Source organism: Coffea arabica, chromosome 10c (assembly GCF_036785885.1).
Source record: "Coffea arabica cultivar ET-39 chromosome 10c, Coffea Arabica ET-39 HiFi, whole genome shotgun sequence".
Lineage (NCBI taxonomy): Eukaryota > Viridiplantae > Streptophyta > Magnoliopsida > Gentianales > Rubiaceae > Coffea > Coffea arabica.
The window spans coordinates 2,551,401-2,573,915 of NC_092329.1; the positions used below are offsets into that span (position 1 = coordinate 2,551,401).

At 38.3% G+C, this 22,515-nt stretch overlaps 3 protein-coding genes across 6 annotated transcripts; all 3 read left to right on the forward strand.

Annotated features, from left to right (window-relative positions):
• Positions 1-1,729: 1,729 nt before the first annotated feature.
• On the forward strand, positions 1,730-5,305 carry LOC113713274 (leucine-rich repeat receptor-like kinase protein HAR1). Its single transcript, XM_027236954.2, has 2 exons — positions 1,730-4,471; positions 4,627-5,305. Exons 1-2 carry the CDS (start codon positions 1,879-1,881, stop codon positions 4,983-4,985), a joined length of 2,952 nt encoding a protein of 983 aa, XP_027092755.1. The 5' UTR covers positions 1,730-1,878; the 3' UTR covers positions 4,986-5,305.
• A 455-nt stretch (positions 5,306-5,760) lies between these two features.
• On the forward strand, positions 5,761-13,905 carry LOC113713516 (kinesin-like protein KIN-6). Of its 2 annotated transcripts, none has more exons than XM_027237251.2 (19): positions 5,761-6,495; positions 6,602-6,807; positions 6,985-7,108; positions 7,232-7,326; positions 7,586-7,721; positions 8,433-8,498; positions 8,668-8,730; positions 8,859-8,909; positions 9,031-9,113; positions 9,194-9,308; positions 9,644-9,686; positions 9,773-9,969; positions 10,095-10,223; positions 10,306-10,371; positions 10,475-10,778; positions 11,214-11,371; positions 12,001-12,134; positions 12,266-12,344; positions 13,525-13,905. In XM_027237251.2, the coding sequence occupies exons 1-19, from the start codon at positions 5,968-5,970 to the stop codon at positions 13,621-13,623; spliced, it is 2,676 nt and encodes an 891-aa protein (XP_027093052.1). In that variant the 5' UTR covers positions 5,761-5,967; the 3' UTR covers positions 13,624-13,905. The 2 variants fall into 2 exon arrangements, with proteins under 2 accessions (XP_027093052.1, XP_027093053.1); XM_027237252.2 differs by lacking the exon at positions 13,525-13,905 and adding an exon at positions 13,357-13,513.
• Positions 13,906-16,813: 2,908 nt separating this feature from the next.
• LOC113714811 (uncharacterized) lies at positions 16,814-22,264 on the forward strand. Of its 3 annotated transcripts, none has more exons than XM_072069172.1 (3): positions 16,814-17,231; positions 17,904-18,056; positions 19,640-22,264. In XM_072069172.1, the coding sequence occupies exon 3, from the start codon at positions 19,767-19,769 to the stop codon at positions 21,939-21,941; it is 2,175 nt and encodes a 724-aa protein (XP_071925273.1). In that variant the 5' UTR covers positions 16,814-17,231; positions 17,904-18,056; positions 19,640-19,766; the 3' UTR covers positions 21,942-22,264. The 3 variants fall into 3 exon arrangements, with proteins under 3 accessions (XP_071925273.1, XP_027094692.1, XP_027094694.1); XM_027238891.2 differs by having other exon boundaries at positions 17,971-18,056; XM_027238893.2 differs by lacking the exon at positions 17,904-18,056.
• The last annotated feature ends 251 nt before the right edge of the window (positions 22,265-22,515 follow it).

Here is a 22,515-nt window from a genome sequence, read left to right on the forward strand (position 1 = left end):
CACCTTGACGACTGAGTGAACCTTTGTCGGCGTCTGGACGGTTACGGTTGAAATTTCGCTATGGTGGCACAATTATTCGTACGAATTGATTGAAAAACACATTTAATCATAAATATAAATATAAAAATTCTTTTAATAAAAAAGATGGACTATCACTTAGTAATTTGTATTTATCGTAAATCACGTATGTATGTCACTTAGTCCCTCGGGTTAGAGCACCTGGTCTTGAGGTAGTCATCAGGTTCTAAGATCCAGGGTTCGAACTTCTCTTAACGCCTGGATATTCTTGAGGGACAGGCGGGGTACTTCAGGTTCAGGTGCAGGATGATTAGTCCGGTAAAGTTAAAAATAAAAAAAGTATATATATATATATATAACAATCATAAAAATTCTATCAAAAGCTAACTATGCCTATCCCTCCCAACAATGAAAAATAATTATTCAGTCCCAACCAAAAAAAAAAACCCAGTACATGAAACGAAATTCACCTAATGTTAATTTACACTAAGTCACAGTGAGTGTATTTGGATAGTAAGAATGCGTCAAAATCACAACTGCACCTACTCTAAACCTGCAATATTCCATATTCCCATCTTCCTAATTACGTTATGTCTTAGTGTTGTCCACGAGTTATTCTGGTGCAATTACAACAGGTACACTCCATGGTCGGCAGACTCCGTCAACACAAGTAACGTTGATGAATCGCTACGCCGTAAACTGGTGTCAACTTAGCAAGAATCCCAGAAGCCAATGGACTACTACTTGTACCTTTTTTTTTTTAAGAAGATAATTATTCTACAAACTATTCTATCTTATACCGCCGGAGGAGGAGGAGGAAGACCGTGAAGGGGCCAAGAGAACTACTACTTGTACTTGCAAACCACGCATCGTCTCATCAAACTCCTCTCTCTCTCTCTCTCAATCCCATGAACCAAAATTGTAAAGGGTGGTTTGATTCGAATTTCACAATAGTGTGTTTCGATGGAGTATTATTTGAAATAATTACTGTAACATTTTTCGTAATGTGATGTATGTAAGATAAAAAAGTAGTTGTAAATATAAAAAAGATAAATTAAAGAATGTATGTATGATACAAGTGAAATATTATTTGAGATAATTCAACGATCCAAACACTTTAAGTAAAGAGTGGTCAATAATAATATGAATTTTTAATGAAACCCCATATACCATGTTTGTTAATGAGGAATGGGTTTTACATAAGTTTACCATGTTTGTTAATGAGGAATGGGTTTTACAACATATTATTATTTTCCCTTTTCATTATTTCCTTTTTTCTCCATCTGTTAAGGAATGGTGGCATTTCATTTTCGTATTTTTGCATTTAAGGAGACTAACATGACATTTTGTTTTCTTATTTTTTACATTTAAGAAGACTAAAGATGGATAATTAAGATAATTCTCCAGTGAGAAGTTGTTAATCAGAAAATTCATAAAAAAGGCCTATGGGCTATGATTCCCATTGATTTATTCTCTTTGGCCTCAAGTAAACATCATGTATGGTTGAAAAAAAAAATGGTAAACATACATACATGCATGTGTGGACATAATTGAACTTGAAATCCACAGCAGGTTGAGACTCATTTACCAAATACCCTCTGAGCATGCAATTCTCTTAGTTTATTCAACAAATGATGAAATACACTACTATATTAAAAAAATAGTATATATTGGACCCTTCGATTCTCCACTCACTAGCAGTAGTAGTAGAACAAGCAAAGCAGCAGCAGTAGCGCTTCTAGTCACTACCGTCTATTATTCCCTGCTACTGCTTCTACTTATTTGAATCAAAAATAGCTAATTTCGCATCCCCATTCGTACAACCTTCTTTCTTTCTAGTGGAGCAATATCTACAGAAACATGCCAAAATTCACTACTGTCAAATACTCCTATCTTCTTCCTCACCTTTTCCTTCTACTTTCGACAGTTCATGTCGAAGCATTTTCTGACCATGAAGCACTGATGGATCTCAGAGCCTCCATGCTTGGACCCGGCGGCTCCGGACTTGATGACTGGTCATCGTCTTCGTCTTCGTCCGCCAACCATTGCTTATTCTCTGGAGTCACGTGCGATCAAAGTACTTCACGGGTGACCTCCCTTAACATCACCAACCTTCCTCTCTTGGGCAGCCTTCCGCCGGAGATAGGGCTGTTGGATAAGCTCGTCAACCTCACTCTCGTCTCCACTAAGCTCACCGGTCCCCTCCCCCCTGAACTCTCTAAATTAACCTCCTTGAGGTTTGTTAACATCTCTGCCAACAACTTCAATGGGGAATTACCCGGACAACTGGTCATGAAAATGACTCAGCTGGAAGCTTTCGATTGCTATAACAACGACTTCACCGGCTTTCTGCCCACTGCGTTCGTGAACCTGCCGAAACTCAGGACGCTGAAACTCGGAGGGAACTACTTCTACGGGGAAATCCCAGAAGCTTACTCCCAATTTCAGAATTTAGAGATTTTAGCATTACAGGGCAATGGACTCAGCGGCAGAATACCCTCCAGCTTGGCTCGCCTTCCCAAGCTCCAAAACCTCCTCCTCGGCTATTTCAACAGCTACGAAGGTGGCATTCCTCCAGAGTTTGGCTCATTGAGCTCCCTCCGCCTTCTCGACCTTGCCGACTGTAATTTAACCGGCGAAATCCCGCCTTCCCTGGGGAAGTTAAAGCTGTTGCACACTTTGTTTTTGCAACAGAATAAACTCACCGGGCACTTGCCGCCAGAGCTTTCCGGTTGCACCAGCCTGATGTCGTTGGACTTGTCATTTAACAACCTCACGGGAGAGATACCCACGGAATTCTCTTTGCTAAAGAATTTGACTTTGTTGGATGTATTTCATAACCAATTTCACGGCCCAATTCCTTCGTTCATTGGCGACCTGCCTAATCTCGAAGTGTTACAACTTTGGCAGAATAATTTCACCCTGGAATTGCCCAAAAATCTCGGGAGCAACGGGAGGCTGTTGATTCTGGATGTCACGTCGAATCATCTCACTGGGACAATCCCCAGGGACCTGTGCAAGGGAGGCAAGCTGTGGAGGTTGGTTTTAATGGAGAACTTCTTTTTGGGGCCGATTCCTGAAGAACTTGGGGAGTGCAAGTCCTTGATCACGTTCCGAGCAAAGAAGAATTATCTCAACGGAACGATTCCCGCGGGGATTTTCAACTTGCCTTTGTTGGACATGATTGAGCTCAGCGACAACCACCTCACGGGAGAACTTCCCATGCAAATTTCGGGCGCTGCACTGGCAAGTCTTACGCTTTCTAATAATTTGATCACTGGAAAAATCCCTCCCGCTCTGGGGAATTTGGCGGAGCTGCAGACGTTGAGCCTTGATATGAACGACTTATCAGGTGAAATTCCGGAGGAAATTTCTAAACTCAAGAAACTCTCTCTTTTGAATTTGCGTGGAAACGGACTATCAGGTGAGCTCCCGGCTTCCCTAGCTGACTACCCCAAATTAACTTGCCTTGATTTGAGCCAAAACCAATTGCATGGCGGAATTCCGAGAGATGTTTCCATGCTGAAGGACTTAAATGCGCTCAATTTGTCGAGAAATCAGTTAACTGGTGAAATCCCTGGCGAACTTGGGTTAATGAAAAGCCTGACGTTGCTAGACCTTTCCTTTAACAATTTCACCGGCACAAGACCTATGGACGGGCTGCTGAAGTTCATGGGCGACCGCCCGTTCGAAGGAAATCCTAATCTCTGCCCTCCCCTTGTTAAATTCTGTCCTTCCGCTTCAAGCTCTGCACACGGCTCCAACCGTACTCGTACGTCGACGCGTGTAATAGCAGCCATTGTTGCTGTGACCTTGGGGCTGTTGTTTGCCGTGACTTGGATGATGATTAGGAGGAGAAAGTACGAGAAATCAATGGCTTGGAAGGTGACTGCATTCCAGAGGCTGGACTTCAAAGCAGATGACGTTTTGGAATGCCTAAAAGAAGAGAACATCATCGGCAAAGGCGGTGCAGGGATCGTATACAGAGGCTCCATGCCTAACGGCGTGGATGTGGCGATTAAACGGCTAGTCGAGCACGGTACCAGTCGCAGTGACCATGGCTTCACAGCTGAAATTCAGACTTTGGGCAAAATCAGGCACAGGCACATTGTGAGGCTATTAGGATATGTGCGCAACAAGGACGTTAACTTGCTGCTGTACGAGTACATGTCTAATGGGAGTCTTGGAGAAGTGTTGCATGGGACAAAGGGGGCTCATCTGCAATGGGAATCAAGGTACAGGATTGCGGTTGAGGCTGCTAAAGGATTGTGTTACTTGCATCATGATTGTTCGCCTTCCATAATTCACAGAGATGTCAAGTCCAATAATATTCTGCTGGATTCTGATTACGAGGCTCATGTGGCTGATTTTGGGCTTGCCAAATTCTTCCACAACAGCGGTGCCTCTGAATGCATGTCCTCAATTGCTGGTTCCTACGGCTATATTGCTCCAGGCAAGTAAACATTTCCTAAAACAGGAGTTACAGTACTGTATTTGCAGTTAGTAGTTTTCTACCTTATCTGTAAATTTTAATCGAAGTTTCGGTATTTTCTTTTGTTGTTTGATGGTCAAAATTTTTTTTTTTTTTTAAAATTTTAAAAACAACAGAGTATGCATATACACTGAAAATCGACCAGAAAAGCGATGTGTATAGCTTTGGTGTGGTGCTGCTGGAGCTGATCACGGGTCGAAGACCTGTAGGGGAGTTCGGGGAGGGAGTGGACATTGTTAGGTGGGTGCGGAAGACGATGTCAGAACTATCCCAGCCGTCTGATGCTGCTGCAGTGCTTGCTATTGTGGACTTCAGGCTTACAGGGTATCCATTAACGAGCGTGATGAACTTGTTCAAGATTGCAATGATGTGTGTTGAGGATGAGAGCTGTGCCAGGCCAACTATGAGGGAAATTGTTCACATGCTTGCCAACAGACCTCCTCAGTCTGCTGCCCCTCCTCCTACCTTGCTTTGACGACGACGGCGACGACGACGACTTCTTCATATGTTTGCATCGTGTACTTAGTTGGTCTTAAAATGCAGCTGCACGCAGCAGGGCTTCTGGATTTATTACTGTTCTTCGGAAATAAAAACTTGACTTGAAGGAATTCAAATGTTGTACTATCAAATGTTAAATAATTTGTTACCTTCTGGTTTTCTGGGTGGCTGTCAAACATTTGAGGAGTTCAGTTCCTCCGTTGCTTGCTCTCCAATTTTAGGTCTTCTTCTGATTGTACATGGGATTGGCCGTTGCCTATTCGTAGTGTTAAATTGTCGATGCTCCAACTAGCTCAATCGTGTACTTGTGTGAAGCGTGTTACTCTCTTTTTCTCATTATTTTCTTTGGAACTTTTTAGGTTTTCATTTCTTGAATTGAGAAAAAAAAGGATGACAATCCAAGGAACTCTTCCTCGCATGTTTTCTTTTTTCAGTTGAGGGGGAAAAAAGTGCAACGGATTTTTTGTCCGTGCCATTCTCTGTCTCATTTTTTATTATATTATTATTTTTCCTTCATAAATATCATTTTTTAGTTCATTTTTGTTTCCTTATCATTTTAGTTCATTTTTCATAAATTTTATGTATTATTGAATTAATAGTTATTGAATTTTAAGCAATAATGTGAATAAATTCGTTGTTCATGGAATTTCCTTATTTTTTTTCACTTCTTTAAAACAAAACGCACTTTTGTGAGTATTTCCTCAAAAGCACAAAAGGGAAAAAAAAAGAAAAAAATGAAAAGGAAGTGCTGTAGCAACTTCTATAGCCCATTTTCGTCGGCGGAACATCTAATTTTGGGTCAGTTCAAAAGCCCTGGGCTTCCACAAAATATCACCGGGTAGAACCGAAACCTGCCCCATCTCCCACCCGGTTCTGTCGTTCAAATTGCCGTCCTGGTTTCCCACCCCCGATTTCTTGCCGCTAATTTTCACTTTTTTCAAATCAAACATTTGGCGGAGATGGAGAGTCCTTTTCCGTGTCCGAAGACCGTTACGGTCCGCCGGAATCCTCACCGGAAGGCCAGGCCGACGCCGTCTTCCACAGTTCCCCTTCCATTACCTCTATCCTCGCCACCAATTCCCCCCGACATCCCTTCATTTCCCACTCAAGACATTCTTTCTGTTGAGCTGTCTGAAACTCAAAGACCTCGTGAAATCGACTCGTTTTCTTCATCTCAAAACCCTAAGAGAAAGCCTGAGTCGGAGAATTTGAAAGTATTTCTAAGAATTCGTCCCCTTACTGTTTCCCAAAATGCCCAAAAACAGAACAAAAGGGGAGGCGAGGTTGTAAAAAATGCTTGGCCAAAAAATCCTAAAGCCAAACACTTGCCAAAAAATAAAGTGAAAAACAGCAATGAGATTTGCGTGACGGTCAATGATCCGCACTCTGTTACAATTTCACCTCCTAGTAGTTTGCAGGAAAGTAAGCGCATCAAGTCTGTGGTCTATGAAGGATTCTCTCACGTTTTCTCTAATGAATCATCTCAGGTTACTTCTATCTTTCTTTATCAGCTATAAGGTTCGTTCTGATCGAGTGGTTGTAATGCTTGAGAAAACTGTTGACTATTTGGACGGGTTTTCTTCGGTTTTGCAGGCTGAAGTGTATCAGAAGTTAGTGCATCCATTGGTTGAGGATTTTTTGAGGGGAAAGAGTGGAATGTTGGCCGCATTAGGTCCAACTGGCTCGGGAAAGACGCATACAGTTTTTGGGTGTATTAGAGAGCCTGGTATGGTACCTCTAGCCCTGCGTCGCATATTCTCAGAGGACAAAAGCAATGGGAATCAGGTTTCGCGGTGCCGGTACTTTTACACATTTCTTTATCCAAATCAGCGTACCCTTTATTAAAATTTCAATAATGTTTTAGTTGGAGTAGATGGATTGTTGTGCATGTTCTTGCAACATGAATGATAATGAATATTAGTGTGCAAGAAATATGAAAGATTTTTGTCTCCTTTATTCACTATCAAATTATGCAGGACCTTCTATTTGTCGATGTTTGAAATCTGTTCCGAGAAAGGAAAATCAGAACGGATATTTGATTTACTGCAAGAAGAGGGTGAGATTTCCATACAACAATCAGCAATCAAGGGCCTCAACGAGGTATGCTTTCTGATCTCCCTTTTCATCTGTGCTGCTGCAGTCACTGGTTTTTAGATTAGCCTGTCAGAATGTTACCAACATTTCAGACATAGTGATTTGGTTATTATCCTGTTTTTGGAACAGGTCACTATCAGACATGCTGAACAAGCTGAATCTTTAATTGCACATGGATTGCTAAGACGTGCTACGGCAGCAACTAATTCAAATAGTCAATCAAGGTTTGTATTTGATCTACTGTAATGTTTTTATAGCTGATAAAAGTAGAATTTTGTGTTGTCTGTCAACTAAAGGCATTTTCAGGTTACGTGTATGCTTGTCTTTTGTTTTTTCATTTGTTTAAAGGCATTTTCAGGTTACCTGTATGCTTGTCTTTTGTTTTTTCCTACCCATGTTCACTGTTGCTCTTATGGCATTGTAGTATTGGTTACTTTGTTTAGTTTGAACCTCATCTTAAACTAAAACAGTACATTTGTCCAGTCGTTCACAATGCATTATCAACATTTGCTGCACCCCTAATAGTAATGATGGGGAGTTTGATGATGAACCAAAAAGCACTTCCTTGACAATTGTTGACCTTGCTGGAGCTGAAAGAGAAAAGAAGACAGGAAACCAGGTAGTCAAAACCATTACATAATTTGCAGATCAGTCAATTGCATTGGATGACAGGACTTCTTATTTCAGTGGGCATCAGTACAAGGAGACTAATTAATTCATTATAAAAAATATTTCAAAAAGTTATAAAAATGTTTTACTTGTCTGGAATTTGGTTCTCAAAAGCTTATTACAAATTCGTTGTGTATGCGTCTGTCAACTAAACTTTTAACTGTAATCTGCTTCCCTGGAGACTGTAAAACATTTTATTTGTCTGGAATTTGGGTCTCGAATTCTTATTACAAATTTATTTTGTATGTATCTGCCAACTAAATTTTTAATTGTAATCAGCTTCCCTTGAGATTGTTGAAGCTTTAATATAGCAAGAGGGCTTCAAAGCTTTGCTATCATGAATATTACAGATTGACTTGCAAGATTCATCTTAAATAGTTTGTAAATATTCAGTTTACAGTTTCAGAAGGAAACATTAACCTATCATCGTATCTTGGTTATAGAGGCATGGACTTACATTTTCAACATCATTGCTTATCGGTGGATAAAGAAATCTGACACTCAAGCTTTGAATGTGGCCCTATTACAGCCTGATGAGATCCTTCAACTTGAATGAATTTGTGTTGAGTTGTCACCTGTGTAACATAGGTTGAACTTTAATGATCTTTGGTGAACATTGTTTTCATACTACTGACTTTGTGCATGGTTGTATTGATGACAGGGGCTTAGAATGCTCGAGAGTAATTTTATCAATAACACATCCATGGTTTTTGGGCTTTGCTTAAGGGTATGTAAGCAGATATCATATAATTTTGAAAGAAAAGAAAGAAAAGTCTCACATTCTTAAAAGTTTCTCTCACTGGAGATTGAAGAATTATTTGTTGCTAGTTCCATGATGTTGCTTTATTTTGTCTGTATCCATGTGCAATGATTTAAATTTAATCCTCAATTTTCAGTCATTATTGGAGCATCAGAAGAATCCCAAAAAGCCATTGCAAAAACACTTCCAGAACTCCTTGGTAATGCCTTCTTTTTCCCTGCTTACTTGTTTTTGTAAGTGCTCTGTTCTTCAGAAACATTCCCGAGTCTTGAAGTTACCTCTACTGATTAAATCATATCTTTACTCTGGCTATTTTTCTTGCCACAGTTAACCAGATACTTGAGAGAATATTTAGAAGGCAAGAAACGGATGGCATTGGTATGCAATTCTTTTATTTCCAACATCATGGGTCTCATGCTAAATGTTGAATATCTGGGTCTTGCATATTATAAAGTTAAAAAATTCCACTCATTTGTATTTCTCGAGTGACAATTTTTAGGTCCTAACCTTGAAACCTGGAGCAGAAGATTATCTTGAAACTTCAAATCTTTTAAAGCAGGCATCACCATATGCACAAATTAAGTAAGGAGTTTTCTTCTACCGAGGTGGGCTTCTGCTTCTAATTGGTTTTTAGCTTCTGAACATAATTTTTTACCTTGCAGGTTTATAGGCATTGAAGAACCTGCAAAAAACAAATCTACTAAGAGACCCACTCAAGTTTTGCATGGGGCAGAACATAGCAAGAGAATGAAGTTTAGTTCTGTGGAAGCTTCTTCGGTACATATTCTTATCCATACACTTTTCTGAATGGAAAGAGTGTTCAGTGGCCTGCTTTCTTTGTGATCTTTTCTTATTTTGCTTGTATTGGACATGGTAGTATTATATGATGCCTTCAGATATCCTAATTTGTGCTGATTGATTAACATGCTTGTGTCTACGCGAGCAATTGTGTTTATCCCTTTGCCGTTGTCTGTAATCTCTAGTCTACCTCTTTCATAATCGGATGCAATTGGTCACTAGTTTATAGTTCTACACATGACATCATAAACTTTTTCGGCAAAGTATGTGTTTACATGCATATGTTTACTACTCTAGAATTTTTCTGTTTCCAGATCAGTAAAACAGCAGTCTTTGGAGATCAACCACGGATAGAAGGTTCATTATTTTCTCCTAAGCTTATTTAATTTTCTTTTTTAACATTCCCCTCACTAAGGAGTGCTTGTCTTGTGAAATATGTTTAGAAACAAAGGATGAGAATGGAAGCTTAACAGAGGTTTTAGTTGAGAGTGAAGAACCTGTTAGTTGCAAAGTGACTGAAGGAATATACATCAAACAGGACCGTATTGAATTGACAAAAAGGGAAAGAGAATATCAGATTATGGTGAATTTTGCTAAAGCTTTATGGGATGTCCTGAAACAATATAAGCAAAACCTTGAGGTATTAGGGGTTTTTTTATGCTCGTTTATGTACTTTATCAGATATAGTCCATCAGTTCAGGAATAGTGTGCGATGTATTGCTTTACATATTCCATATTTCTAAACCAAAGCTTGTATACATGCAGATGGCTGAAAACGAAATCTGCTGTCTAAGAGACAACTTAACTTGTGAAAAACGAAGATCTTCTGATCTAGAAAAAGAAGTTAGACATTTGAGACTGATATCTTCTTTTCCTGAAGTACCTTCAGCTGGGGTACTGAAGATAAGAAAACTTCTTTCTTTTGCCCTGATTTTTTAATGCTCAATCTCCTAATATAATGTGGTTTAATAACCAGGTCAGTAGCTCCTGTTTGGTTGGTTTATGTACTGGAATTGATTCTTCTCAAGAACAGAATTATCAGGTACTACGTCAATTAAAACTGGCAGATCAGGATTTTCTTTTTCATCTGTTTTGTTTTCCTGTTTTCCTTTCCCCTATAACTTGACCTTTGAACCATCTTGTAGCACAATGATCAGAAAGATGAGAAGTCACGCACACATATTAGTATTGCTGAAAGTTCACAGGATTTAAAAGATCTGGAAGCAGTAGATATGCATTCGGAGGATGAAGCAACTTCTGTTTGCATTGCTTCGCAGGATTGTGTTAAAGAGAGATGTGAAGAAGCTGCTGAAACTGCTGGTCTGGGTCAACATTTTCAACATTTGAAGTATGATGAGGAAGATCATTCTAGTGTCAACAATATTAGGACTCTTATGGATGTGAATAATGTCCAGAGAGATGATAAAACGACAGAGACTGAAGGAACAGGTTTGATGAACAACATATAGCACTATCATCTGTGCTTCCCTGGCATCCTTATGCTTCTACATTTAATTATGGAACAAAAATACTACTGCCATTTTTCAAATTTATTTATTTTTTTCTGCTTAAGCATTATCACTGTGACAGTGAATGAAATTAACTTCATAACAAAGTCCATACGCAGAATAGTCTCCTAGAAATTTAGTTAACTGTTGACAGTGTCACATTCATGTTATGCTGTAATCACTCAACATGTAAAACTTTCACATCGTTAAACATATGAAATTACTTACCTACGTTGAAATTTTCTGATATTAGCCTTTTGCCTTTTGGTAGGGCTCCTTTTGGTGCTTCCTTGGCATTTTAAGTTCAAGATTATCACCTGGCACTGATAGTCATTGTTTAGTAGCTCCAGTTATTAATTGGGAGATTCTCTTGCAGATGATTCAGAATATGGTAGTAGCTGTTTGCAGTTGTGTGTGAAAAACAAAGAAACTTGTGTTTGCTCAGTGGAGGAACCTGCAATTTCTGCTTCACCTGTAATAACAAGTTGTGACAACTCTTCTGCAGTTGAGATGGACCCATTGCCACACGAGGAGGTGACTTTTTCTTTGTTTTTGGGTTCTTTTTCTTTTTAGTATTCAGTGATATCACTAAATTAAAATTGTGCATCTATGTATCTGCTCAACTGGCCCTTTGCTGCAGTTGGATGCTGAATCACTCTAAATATTATTTAGAAAATTATGAGTGAACTACAGTTTAGATATTATTACTCTTGGACCTCTGACCTGTAGCAGACATTTCTTTCCCTCTGCTTGCCAATATGTGAATGGATCAGGAGCGGGGCAGGGTATCAACCGTCCCTGAACAGTGTAACATTTTTTAAACATTTTGTAACTCTATATAAACTTCTTGTACATTCTTAAAACAGATGCGATATTTTGTTACTGTTCATGTGGGTTAAGATCTCTGAATTACATTTGTGCATTGGAAGAAATTGTTTTACTGGCAATAATCAATACTGCTGATAGATACATATAAATTCTATATAAAAGTACTGTTGTAGATTTCAAAAAAAAACAATAATGAAGATCAGTATAATTTGGTGAAAGAAACATTTGCATCTTTGCCTTTTAGATTAAGCTTGTGTTTTGAACTCTTTAAGAGTTACTTACAGGAAATGTGCAAATCAGCAACTAAAGGTAAATAATTTTCATGTCTGCTGTAGAAAGAGCTGCATCCATCAGCAACTGTAATGCCTAGGGAAAATGCATCTTTGGTGGAAGACACTCGGGACTGCACTGCTCTGGACACTTGTTCACTTGATATTTCCAGTTCCAGAAAAACAGAGAAGCCGAAAAGGTCTATTGGTGTAGATCCTTGTAACAATGTTTTATTTGCTATCACTTGTTGAATTGTTTTTTTTTTTTGCATTAGTAGCTTTAGTTTAAATGATTCATTTGCTTCCTTTCTCTTGCATTGTGTACTTTCAGGAGACTTCTACCAGCCTCGTCCACTTTATTGAAGGATATTGGTAGTGTTGCAGTAGAGGACGACATTGACAAGCCAAAGGTAATGCCAGATTTTACTTGATACAAGCTGACGATGTTTGTTGCTATAACCTGATTCTGATACGACAGCACTCGGGAGAAAATATACAGGATAACAAGTTAAAATGCCAAGTTACTGAGAAAACGTACAACATAAGCGCTGTCCCCCATATTAAAGAGAGTTCCTTGATTTATGATTCTGCATATGAACATATAGAAATATTTGTTTTTCCACACTCAGCCTCTATTGGAAAAAAGTCTGGTTTTATTTTTGGGTTAATCACAATTAATTCCGTTAAAGTATACCTCATTTTTCACTTTACCCATTAATCTTTTTTTGTCTCACTTTATCCCCTATTGGATAAAATTATCCCTTTATTATTCTAAACTCTTATTTTTCTTTTTTATTTTTTTTCCTTTCCCCTTTTGTGCTTCTTTATTTTGTTTGCCTCTTTCTTCTTTCTTTAAATCTTTCTCTTTTCTACAAAAAATTTTCATCTTAATGATTGAAATTTAAAAAGAGGAATTACAGGGACCTATGTTCTTCTTAAATGATTACAAAATATTCAAATCACTTTCTTAAAATACAATTTTTTTGGCCTTTCAATTCTTTTAATTTTGGTTTTTTCTCTTTTCTTTCTAATTTCTCATTTTATTCTCAAGAAAATATTATAAAATGATATTGTGACCTGATTAATAATCATCAATTGAAAATTGTGACACGTGACATTATACAAAAATTAAAATTAATTTTTGATGCCTTTTAAATTTTCACCCAAAAATATAATTACAAATTCAAGATAAAAATTTTTGTTGAGATGGAGTTTTCTATTGAGAAGGATGAAAGAGAGAAGAAAGAAGAAAGAGAAAAAGAAATAAAAGAGAGGAAAAAAGATAAATGAAAAGTCAAAATAATAAAAGGATAGTTTTGTCCTATAGGGAGTTAAGTGAGCAAAATTAAATGTTAGGGGATAAAGTGAGAAATGGGGTATATCTTAAGGAGATTAATTGTGATTAACCCTTTATTTTTTCAGAAACTGGGAAGGGAATAACCTTGATGAGAATGGTGTCTAAGCTATGTTTATGGGAGTAGGATGTAATCTTTCTCCTTGAAGGCAGGATACAAGTGAAGTATAGAAGCTTTATGCGATAATCCGAGAGAGAGAGAACTTTACCAGGTTCAAATGACTATTATTGTGCAGGGAGCTAGGGGAGAGAAAAAAGTGCCTCTGGACACGAGGAATAAATCAAAGGGCAGCACATCTCTTCTTCGTTTGCTCAGGAACGATCTGCGTCTCTAACTGCACATGGCTTTTGTGAATTCTTTTTGCTGTGCAGCGGGATAAGTATGTCGCTTCAACGGACTTACAAGCTCAAGAGATTCCGTTTTCCACTTAATATATCACTATAGTTTCAGAAATCAAGTCATCATCTAGCAGCTTTAAGATTGTTTTTCATTTTTCTACCCACTACTACTCAATTTCTAAGCTGCTGCTAAAAAAAAAAGTCTAGGCCTCTGAACTGCTTTTTGGGAAATGAAATTACAAGGTGGTTTTTACTTTCCCCTCTGATGGGGTTCACCACTTCTTTTGTTTTCTCCTATGATGCATGTAGCTGATTAGTTATACGTTACTGAAAAATATACATATGTCATACGACGTGAATTTTAAAGAGAGACAGGTGACAACTAAGAAATAATTAAGTGAATGTTGGTAATATGACAAATTTCAAGAAACAAAGAACCAGACGGGCTTCACGAGATGAAACGAGGACCCGACCAAGGTGCTTGATGTAAAGCTCGTAGACAGTATGGAGTATTGGGCCGATACTAGGGGCGAGTAGCATCCGTAGGCATCAGTATAGAGTATTGGGCCGATATTGAGGGGCAGTCTCATCCGTAGGGATTCAAGGCCACAATCGTGCACAGCAGCGTTACGTTCTTTTTGGTTTTTGTATGAGGTAAGTGGCGTGGCAAAGGATCTCACCTCCACGCAAAGGGATGTACTATTGCACGCTCTTTGGATTTTATACTTTTTTTTTTTTTAATGATAATTTACAATATGAGGGACTTGGCAAAGTTTGCAAGGAGATGTATTCAATGAGAATTAATTACAAAAATAATGGACCATAAAAGAATTGAGGAGGACACAGGCCAGGCTATTGGTTTATCCAATTGAAGCCCATCAAGGAGTTTTGAACTTTCAAAACTTCTTGTTCCCAGAGCATTTATGACCAAATTAAGTTCTCTGAGCACAACTAATAAGCAATCAATAAGAACACGAGCATGTGCGTGAGATTTGGTTTATTTAATTTTAGTCAGATAATATTTGGTTTAGTCGATGATGTTTGGTTCTTTTAATTTAATTTAGATGAGATTTCGGTTTATTTAGATATTATTCCGATTAAGCTCCATAATAAGTACTCAATTAATTTAGATATTATTCCGATTAAGCTCCATAATAAGTACTCAATTAATTTAGATATTATTCCGATTAAGCTCCATAATAAGTACTCAATTAATTTAGATATTATTCCGATTAAGCTCCATAATAAGTACTTCAATGGTCTCCTAACTTAATGCTCTGTCACCAAAATATCTGTACTTACTATATAAGTACCTCAATTGTCTCCTAACGTGATGCTCTGCCACTTGCGGCAGGCACTAAAAATATCAATACTTACTATATAAAAAATAAAAATAAAAAGGGGAGAGAGTTTTTGGTGTAAATAAATAAATTGTTGTCACTTTATGTTTTTTTTTTTAATTATTATTAGCAACTATTACCTGATATAATCTATGATTATGAATTATTTTTAAATGACTGTCTGCTTTATTTTGATGAATTTTTTAATATCCATTATTTAAAACTAATTCTTTTAAAAATGATACTGATAAATTTACTGAAAATCTTAATAGTAATGCTTTTCTATTAATTCCTGAGAGCCCTGGAGGATAGCTGATACTACTACTAGTCTATTATTTATAGAATAGAATCTCTCCAATTCTTAGTACTTGTGGCAGCAGTACGAGAAACAAAACAGAGCTCTTCGTGTGAATTTTTTAATGTTGTTTTTCGCGATTTAGCTTACAAGGAAGAAATAAACACGTGTTAGGCCACGTGACAAAGTTGTGGAGACAATGACTTGAAGACAGTGACGAGGATAAGCTCCTCTCCTTTTCAGGGAAGAAGGCTCCACCTGCTTGGAATGGACCTTCTCTTCCCATCTTTTAAGTTTACCATCAAAAGAAAAAGGAGGAAAAAAAAGAGGGGTGGGGGGGCTGGGGGGGGGGCTGGGGGGAAGAGGAAGGTCCTTTCAGCAAAAAGCCCCACACCTCAGTCCCTTACTTCTTTTGATTTTGACACTTCTTTGGACCGTGCCTCAACTTCAACCCCTTCAACTCCTTCGCTTAGCTGTCTCCTCTTTTGCTCTTACTGATCATTGCTCTGCCAATTCAGCCACTTGTGGTCCCCCCACCCCCGGCATTGGGGCCTAGGAATACACAGCTACCCTAACAATTAATTACACCTTGCAATGGAATTGATGATGGTCTAGTTAAGGGTAGAGAGTTTACGCGAATTTGGCTTTGATAATATTACTATTATTGATTCTTAAAGAATTTTTAATACTGTCTATGTGATAAAATTTGTTGTTCTGTTCACACCTTAATTAGTGTATTTGGATTGTAAATTATTATATATTATTGACACGTGTTGACTTACTTACATCATTAATATATTTTTTAATTATTTTTTTGATTTCACGTATATTATATCAAAAAAAGTTACAGTAATATTTTTCATAAAATTATTTCAAATAATTTACAATACAAACACACTTTTGTGTCCATATTCACAAAATTATCTATTCTGTCGATCGATGTACTATAATATATTATGGTGTAGTTGTTGATACTAGAAATTACATATACCATCCTTGATATGTATAAATTAAGCAGCATGAACTAGGCAAAATTGTATGACGCGCATATGTCTTTAGGATAAATCTTGCAGGTGAAAAGGAAAATTACAAAAGTGCAAAGCGTTCTCATTTACATTTAGCCATCAAATACCATGCTCGTTTATTTTGTGTTTTTTTTTTTTTTTTGAACGCCCAAAGCCTTTCCAACTTTGACTTAAAACTTTTCCTTTGTGAATAATTACTCTTTTTCCATTTTGGTGATATCTTTTTATACTACTTGACAAACATTATTCGAATTTGGACCTTTTACCAAGCGAGTAAGGGGCAGAATGTCATGCACAAATTTTGATTTCTTAGCTCCAAGAATGAAAATGCAATATCTAAAAGGGTTCATTTTTTCAAACAAAAATCTTCTACGACCTTTTAACTTCAATAAGAGCAGCCCCGACCCGGAATATCCCAATTACGCAAATTCCGCTTTATCTCCAAGGCACGTGCGGCACGTGGCAGTCCTCAATTGTGAAATGTGAACCAGCCAGCAGACCAGGATGAGAATAGGAATGTATTTACTAAAAAAATTGGAAAATTCCGAATACCAAATTGGAAATCACAAATCTCTCTCTCTCTCTCTCTCTCTATCCCTCTGCTCAACAAGAAACGTTTCATTTCCCCTCTCTCCCCAAAAGTCTTTTGCACAGAAAAATACAAAAAAAAAAAAAAAAAAATTTACAGTAAAAAGAGAGAGAGAGAGAGAGAGAGAGAGAGAGAGAGAGAGAGAGAGAGAGATAGATAGAAAGAGAAAATTTCGCGTCTGAAAAGGGAAAGTGAACAAATTTTTGCTCATATATTTACAGAAACTCAACAAAGGAGAATAAAAATATTTTGAGGGAAAGAAAGGAAGTGGGTTCATCAAAAAAGCCTGAAAGACTCAACTTTGAACTTGGAAGCTGGAGTTTGGAGTTAGGGTTTTACTATATTTTGTTCAAAGGTAAGGATTTTCAATGTCTTTAAGCATCAATTATCAGAATTGGTTAATTGTTTTCGTTAATCTGTTTTGTAATTTTCGTGTTTTGGCTAGGTTTGGAACTTAGAGTTTTTGAAGTTAGGGTTTTTCCATTTCTGAAAGAGGGTTAAAGATTTAATTTTGTTAACATTAAGTACTGTAATTGTTTCGTTTTTTTTTGGGAATATATAGATATTTGTTTCCATGTTTGGGTTTGGCGTTTTTAATTCTATATATTGCTGCATTTATTACCTTTGGTTTCAGTAAATCTTGTACATCTATTTTCTTCCCGTATTTGTGTCTCAATTGGTTCATGTTTATGTTTATTTACATACATAGCCTAAAGATAACGTAATTGAGAATTTCATGTATGAGTTTTCAGTTCAAGGTTTCATTTCTTCTCTGTTCATCGAAAAGGTTGAACTTTCATGGCGGCTAGAAATTCAAATCAACACCTTTTTCTTCGTGGATTTTATAAAACCCTAGATCAGTTTTTCTTTGGCTGATTGTTTTTCGCTGAGAAAGAGGAGAAGACCCCCGGGGGGGGGGAGACCTTGTAAGTTGGTGAAATGTGGTTGCGTGGTTTTCAAAGAAAGTTTGTGATTGTGGGGGTGTTTTTCTGTGTTCTAATGTTTCTTTTCTGGATATTTTGTCCAGTTGTTTTGCTGATTCTTCCTACCAGTATAGACATAGCTGCCATTTGACCTTTTCCTCCCTGGAACAGATTGCTGGCATTTGGTGATTCGGATTGGGAAGAGTTTATTTTTATTTATTGTTTTCTCTATTTGATCTACCATCCTTTGGGAACTGGTAATTTCTTTCTACTCAATTCCCAATTCCCAATTACCTCTTCTTCTTCTTCTTCTTCTTCTGCTTTAATGATTTCTATCTTTTTGTTATTCTTTTGTTCATATTTTATTAAGAGAGTTTGTAAAGGAACGTTAATGATGTAAATTTAACTTATTTATATTTTTATATGTGCTGCTAATTGATTCTCTTCTGTAGCTAATTTTGTCTGGATTGTTAATAACAATTCTTATGCAATCTGAAATTATAATCTTGCGATATCTCCAAGGACCTTTCCTGGAAATGTTCAATTGTTGTTAGCTTTTGGGTTTTGAATTGGAAAGGGATTAGTTGATCCAATTAGGCATTCAGTAACTCCAGGACATTGAATTTTTGGTGTACTATATACTAAATCTTTCTCCTAAGAGAGTATTAATGACATATTCTATGTTTAGATATCCAACAAAATTGATACTGACTTCAATTTAATATTGGAATTACTCAGACTTTGAAGATTCATTCAGAAAATTATTTGCTAGTTAAAAAGATGCTCCTGGTGTTTCTTGTTTGCACCTTCAAATTACTTCCTTAATTACTGGATTTATTGGCCCTGTTATGTGGCCAAAGCTCAAGACCAAATGGAAAAAGTGTTTTTAAACGTCTGAGAGACTCTTCTTCTTTGTCCAAAATTTTTGCTTCCAAGAGAGCCCTAATTTAGAAGTCCTCCGGAAAATCACGTGATGCTGATTGCTTGATGTTTGGGGATATTTTGTGCTGCCACTTTATTTAGCCTTCATTTTTTTTTTATGTTTGAACCTTAGGTTCATTTTTTGGTTAAATAGGCCTCTTATTTGGCTTCTGTTGGTGTGTAATGTTGCAAGAGCAACAACTGAAAGCCATGCTCCGTGTGATTCTTTGGCTTCACCAGTAACTACCATGTATAACTTTCTAGCTAGATACCGGTGGATATCATGTTGTTAGCTGTCATGATTGTGTAGCATGGGGACTGCATTTTTTTTCAATGTTTAGACCTGTATCTTTTCCTATACTTTTTCTGGTTTAACTTGTGAAAAATTTTGACGCCAAAGCTCGGAGTATTTTTGTCCTGAATGAGATATTTAGTCTTAGGCATGGTCTTCGACAAGATCAGAAATGGTTTTTTTTTTTCAGAAGCATTACTATTCCATATTAATCTCAATTGATTCCTGATCTTTGATAGGGGCTGGTGTTTTTGGTATTACTACTTAAGGTCTTCTACATCAGGTTACCTTAATTTGGGTTTCTTCCCCCCATTTTACCCCTTCATTTTCTTTTTTGGCAGATGAGGTCTTCACTGAAGGCATGTACTCTTAGGCATGGTCTTTTACTAGAATCAGTACAATTTTTTTTTTTTTGAAAAATTCCTAAATTAGAAACCTGTTTATTTGTCTCTTTAGTTTGGAAGAATGAGCCCTAGTTTAGGCATGTGTTTATTTGCCAAATATCTTTCCATTGACTTGGAAATGGCAATTTGATGTACTTTTCTGTTTCTCAATATTGAAGAATGAATTTGGAGTGCCAATAAGAGTTGCTCTTCTGTGTCTCAATTATGGTATGTTGTTTTGCAGGGGATCAGCGAAAGGGTTTGCTTGGCATTTCTTTGTTGCGTGGTTTGTCATTTCACCCAAGGATATCATGACATGGCTGGGATGTTTTTGAGTCCCAGAAGTTCTCTCATGTCAGATCTGTAATAAGATGGAGACCCATGCATGCTGTCCAGAAAGTAGCTCCCCAATACAAATTTGCAGTTCCACAGTAGTAAAACAAGATACTCCCATTGAGCAGATTAGTGGGTCTAGGTTAGAGTACACTAGTGATGCAGAGCAACATCAGAAAATTGGAAGTGCTCCTAAGAAATTGGAGGTAGACAGAGACTCGGGGGTATCAGAAGATGCTGCAAATGCTGTGGGTGGTGCTTCAGAATCGGGATTACAGGGAAACACTGATACGGAAATCCAAGACCCTTGTAGGAAAACTTCCTCTCTCGGTGATGTTAGTGCAGTTAAGTCTGGGGGAAAAAGTGGGATTAGTGATTGTACGGCTGCAAATGACCACAGAAGCACAGTAGTTCGTGGCAAATGTGGAACTGATGAGTGTGGAACATTTTTGTCTAGGATAGAAGGTGTTAGGGAGATTGACAGAGTTGAGGAGCACATTAGTGATGAAAGTGAGGATCATCCAGCTGAGTTTTCGGAATCTGGTAGAGATCCTAATGTGGTTCCAAATAGATCTGACACTGATCTAGATTATGATAATTTCGATGCAATAGAAGTTGCTCGACTAGTTGCCATAGAGGTGAAGAGAGAAGTGGACTGCAGAGAAAATAGCGGCTCTTCTTCTGATAGAGTACCAGGAGGTGAAATTCAGCAGCCAGACAGCCCAGACTCTGCATGTGGGCCTCAAAAACATGCCCAGGAAGACTCAGCTGGGGAGGTGCCAACTGCACCAGATCTGGCAGCTGAAGCTTCATCACTTAGGGAAGAAGAGCGAGCAACTAGTGCAGGAAGTCTGGATGCTGAACCAATAAATGGGGGGCCTGAAATGGAATGCTCTCAGGTCACTGATGTGGCTCAAGAATTACCGGCCAATCCTGAAAGAGGTCTTTGCAATTTTGACTTGAATCAGGAAGTTTGCTCAGATGATGTAGATCGCCCGGAAAATCCAAGCTCTATGCCTATTTCCATTGTTTCTGCTTCAAGGGCTGCAGCAGCTCCTGGAATGCCAGTTGCACCACTGCAGTTTGAGGGTGCTCTTGGATGGAAAGGATCTGCTGCCACAAGTGCTTTCCGCCCAGCATCACCTCGCCGAATTCCTGAAGCAGATAAGGCTCATTCAACTGGAGGAAGCAACAGTAGCTCAAAACAGCGTGATGGCTGTTTGGATATTGATCTGAATGCAGATGAAAGTTTATATGAAAAACCTACAGATCCTTTGTTGCAAAAACAGATTCCAGTGTCATCTGGGTTGCCTTCCGGGGAATCTTCTGTTGAAGCAAGTCCAAGACGATTAGAAAGGATTGAATTGGATCTCAACCGTGTGAGTGATGATGGTGTTGCTCCATCGGACTGGCGGACAGAGGGACTGGTCCTTCAGCAGAGGAATGGCTATCAGAGTCGATCTCCTTCATCATCATCATCGTCTAGGCAACCTTCTCTGAGGAATATTGATCTGAATCTGAGCGATCAGCCATCTTCCATGAATGACTCTTCAGATCATCCCTTTCTAAGCAAGTTATCTCAAAGTTTTAACGCACCTGGTGCCAAAAGATCTGATGACTCTGTGATATCCATCATGGGCATGCGGGTGGAGGTGAACCGAAAAGATCCTCAATCTCTGCCTTCACTGAATGGGAGGAGTCTAGAGCCTGCACTTGATGCCAATGTGGGAAGAACAGGGGGTCTTCTTGGACCTACTGTTCCATATACTCATTCTCCAGTATATGGTTACAGTGGGCCCACTGTGGCTTTCTCCTCAGCAATGTATGGGCCTGGTGGCCCCATTCCATACATGTTGGATTCTAGAGGAACGCCTATCCCTCAAGTTATGGGCTCGGCTCCAGCTCTTCCTCCTGTCTTTTCCCACCAGCCAATTTTACTGGGCATGACTGGCACACCTGCTTTAAATGGAGCTGGGCCTCCTCGGAATAGCTTTGACCTGAACTCCGGTCTGATACTTGAGGGAGGAAACAGAGACACTGGAGGCTTAAGACAATATTTGAACCCAGGACAGCCCAGGTTGATGGATGACCCCTTCAATTCTACTAATTCACAAGCATCGACGAGTTCGGGTGCTGGTGTGAAACGCAAAGAACCAGATAGCGGGTGGGAGCTTTACCCAAGTATTAAACACAATCCACCCCCATGGAAATAGTGTGAAGTTTCCCTTTCTTGGTATGAATGAACACGGGTAGTGGACTTACAGCCTAAGTTATCGAGATAGGAGGAATTTGTACAAACAGTTTAGGAGGTGGCGGCGGGTTTGACAGAATTGAATAAAGAGGGGGATAGCGGAGAGGTCATATGATTTATGAAATTTATGCCCAAAAGGTGATTAGGTTTTAGGCTTAATTGTTTCACAATGTCTAAAAGAATTTCTTGCTTTTTCTCTTGCATTCCATAGAAAGCCATTGTTGCTACAGAGAACTGTGTTAGTTGTAGCCCTGATCCTTAATATATATCAACGAAAGTTTTACAGGAGGGGGTACCAATCAGGCATTGTGCACTCTCACAATGCCAGCCATATATGTCTCTGGTGGACAACCTGGAATACAAACACAGAAATTCACATGGATGGTGGTCTTTTCTGATACCCATGTTTCTCTTGACCGTTAGTTTTGTCATCAGTTTGACTGCTAACTAGGAAAGCCATCTGCTCTGCCTTAAAATTTGTTTCCGTCTGCCCGAAAGTTCTGTCGGACCGATCATATTCTGCGACCGACAAAGCG

Bases quoted from the DNA above. Each gene is read 5' to 3' on its own strand.
- LOC113713274 (XM_027236954.2), top strand. From the start codon at position 1,879: ATGCCAAAATTCACTACTGTCAAATACTCCTATCTTCTTCCTCACCTT. The intron at 4,472-4,626 runs GCAAGTAAACAT...TAAAAACAACAG, and splicing joins CTACGGCTATATTGCTCCAG to AGTATGCATATACACTGAAA.
- LOC113713516 (XM_027237251.2), top strand. From the start codon at position 5,968: ATGGAGAGTCCTTTTCCGTGTCCGAAGACCGTTACGGTCCGCCGGAAT. The intron at 7,109-7,231 runs GTATGCTTTCTG...TTTTTGGAACAG, and splicing joins CAATCAAGGGCCTCAACGAG to GTCACTATCAGACATGCTGA. The intron at 7,722-8,432 runs GTAGTCAAAACC...TATTGATGACAG, and splicing joins AAAAGAAGACAGGAAACCAG to GGGCTTAGAATGCTCGAGAG.
- LOC113714811 (XM_072069172.1), top strand. From the start codon at position 19,767: ATGGAGACCCATGCATGCTGTCCAGAAAGTAGCTCCCCAATACAAATT.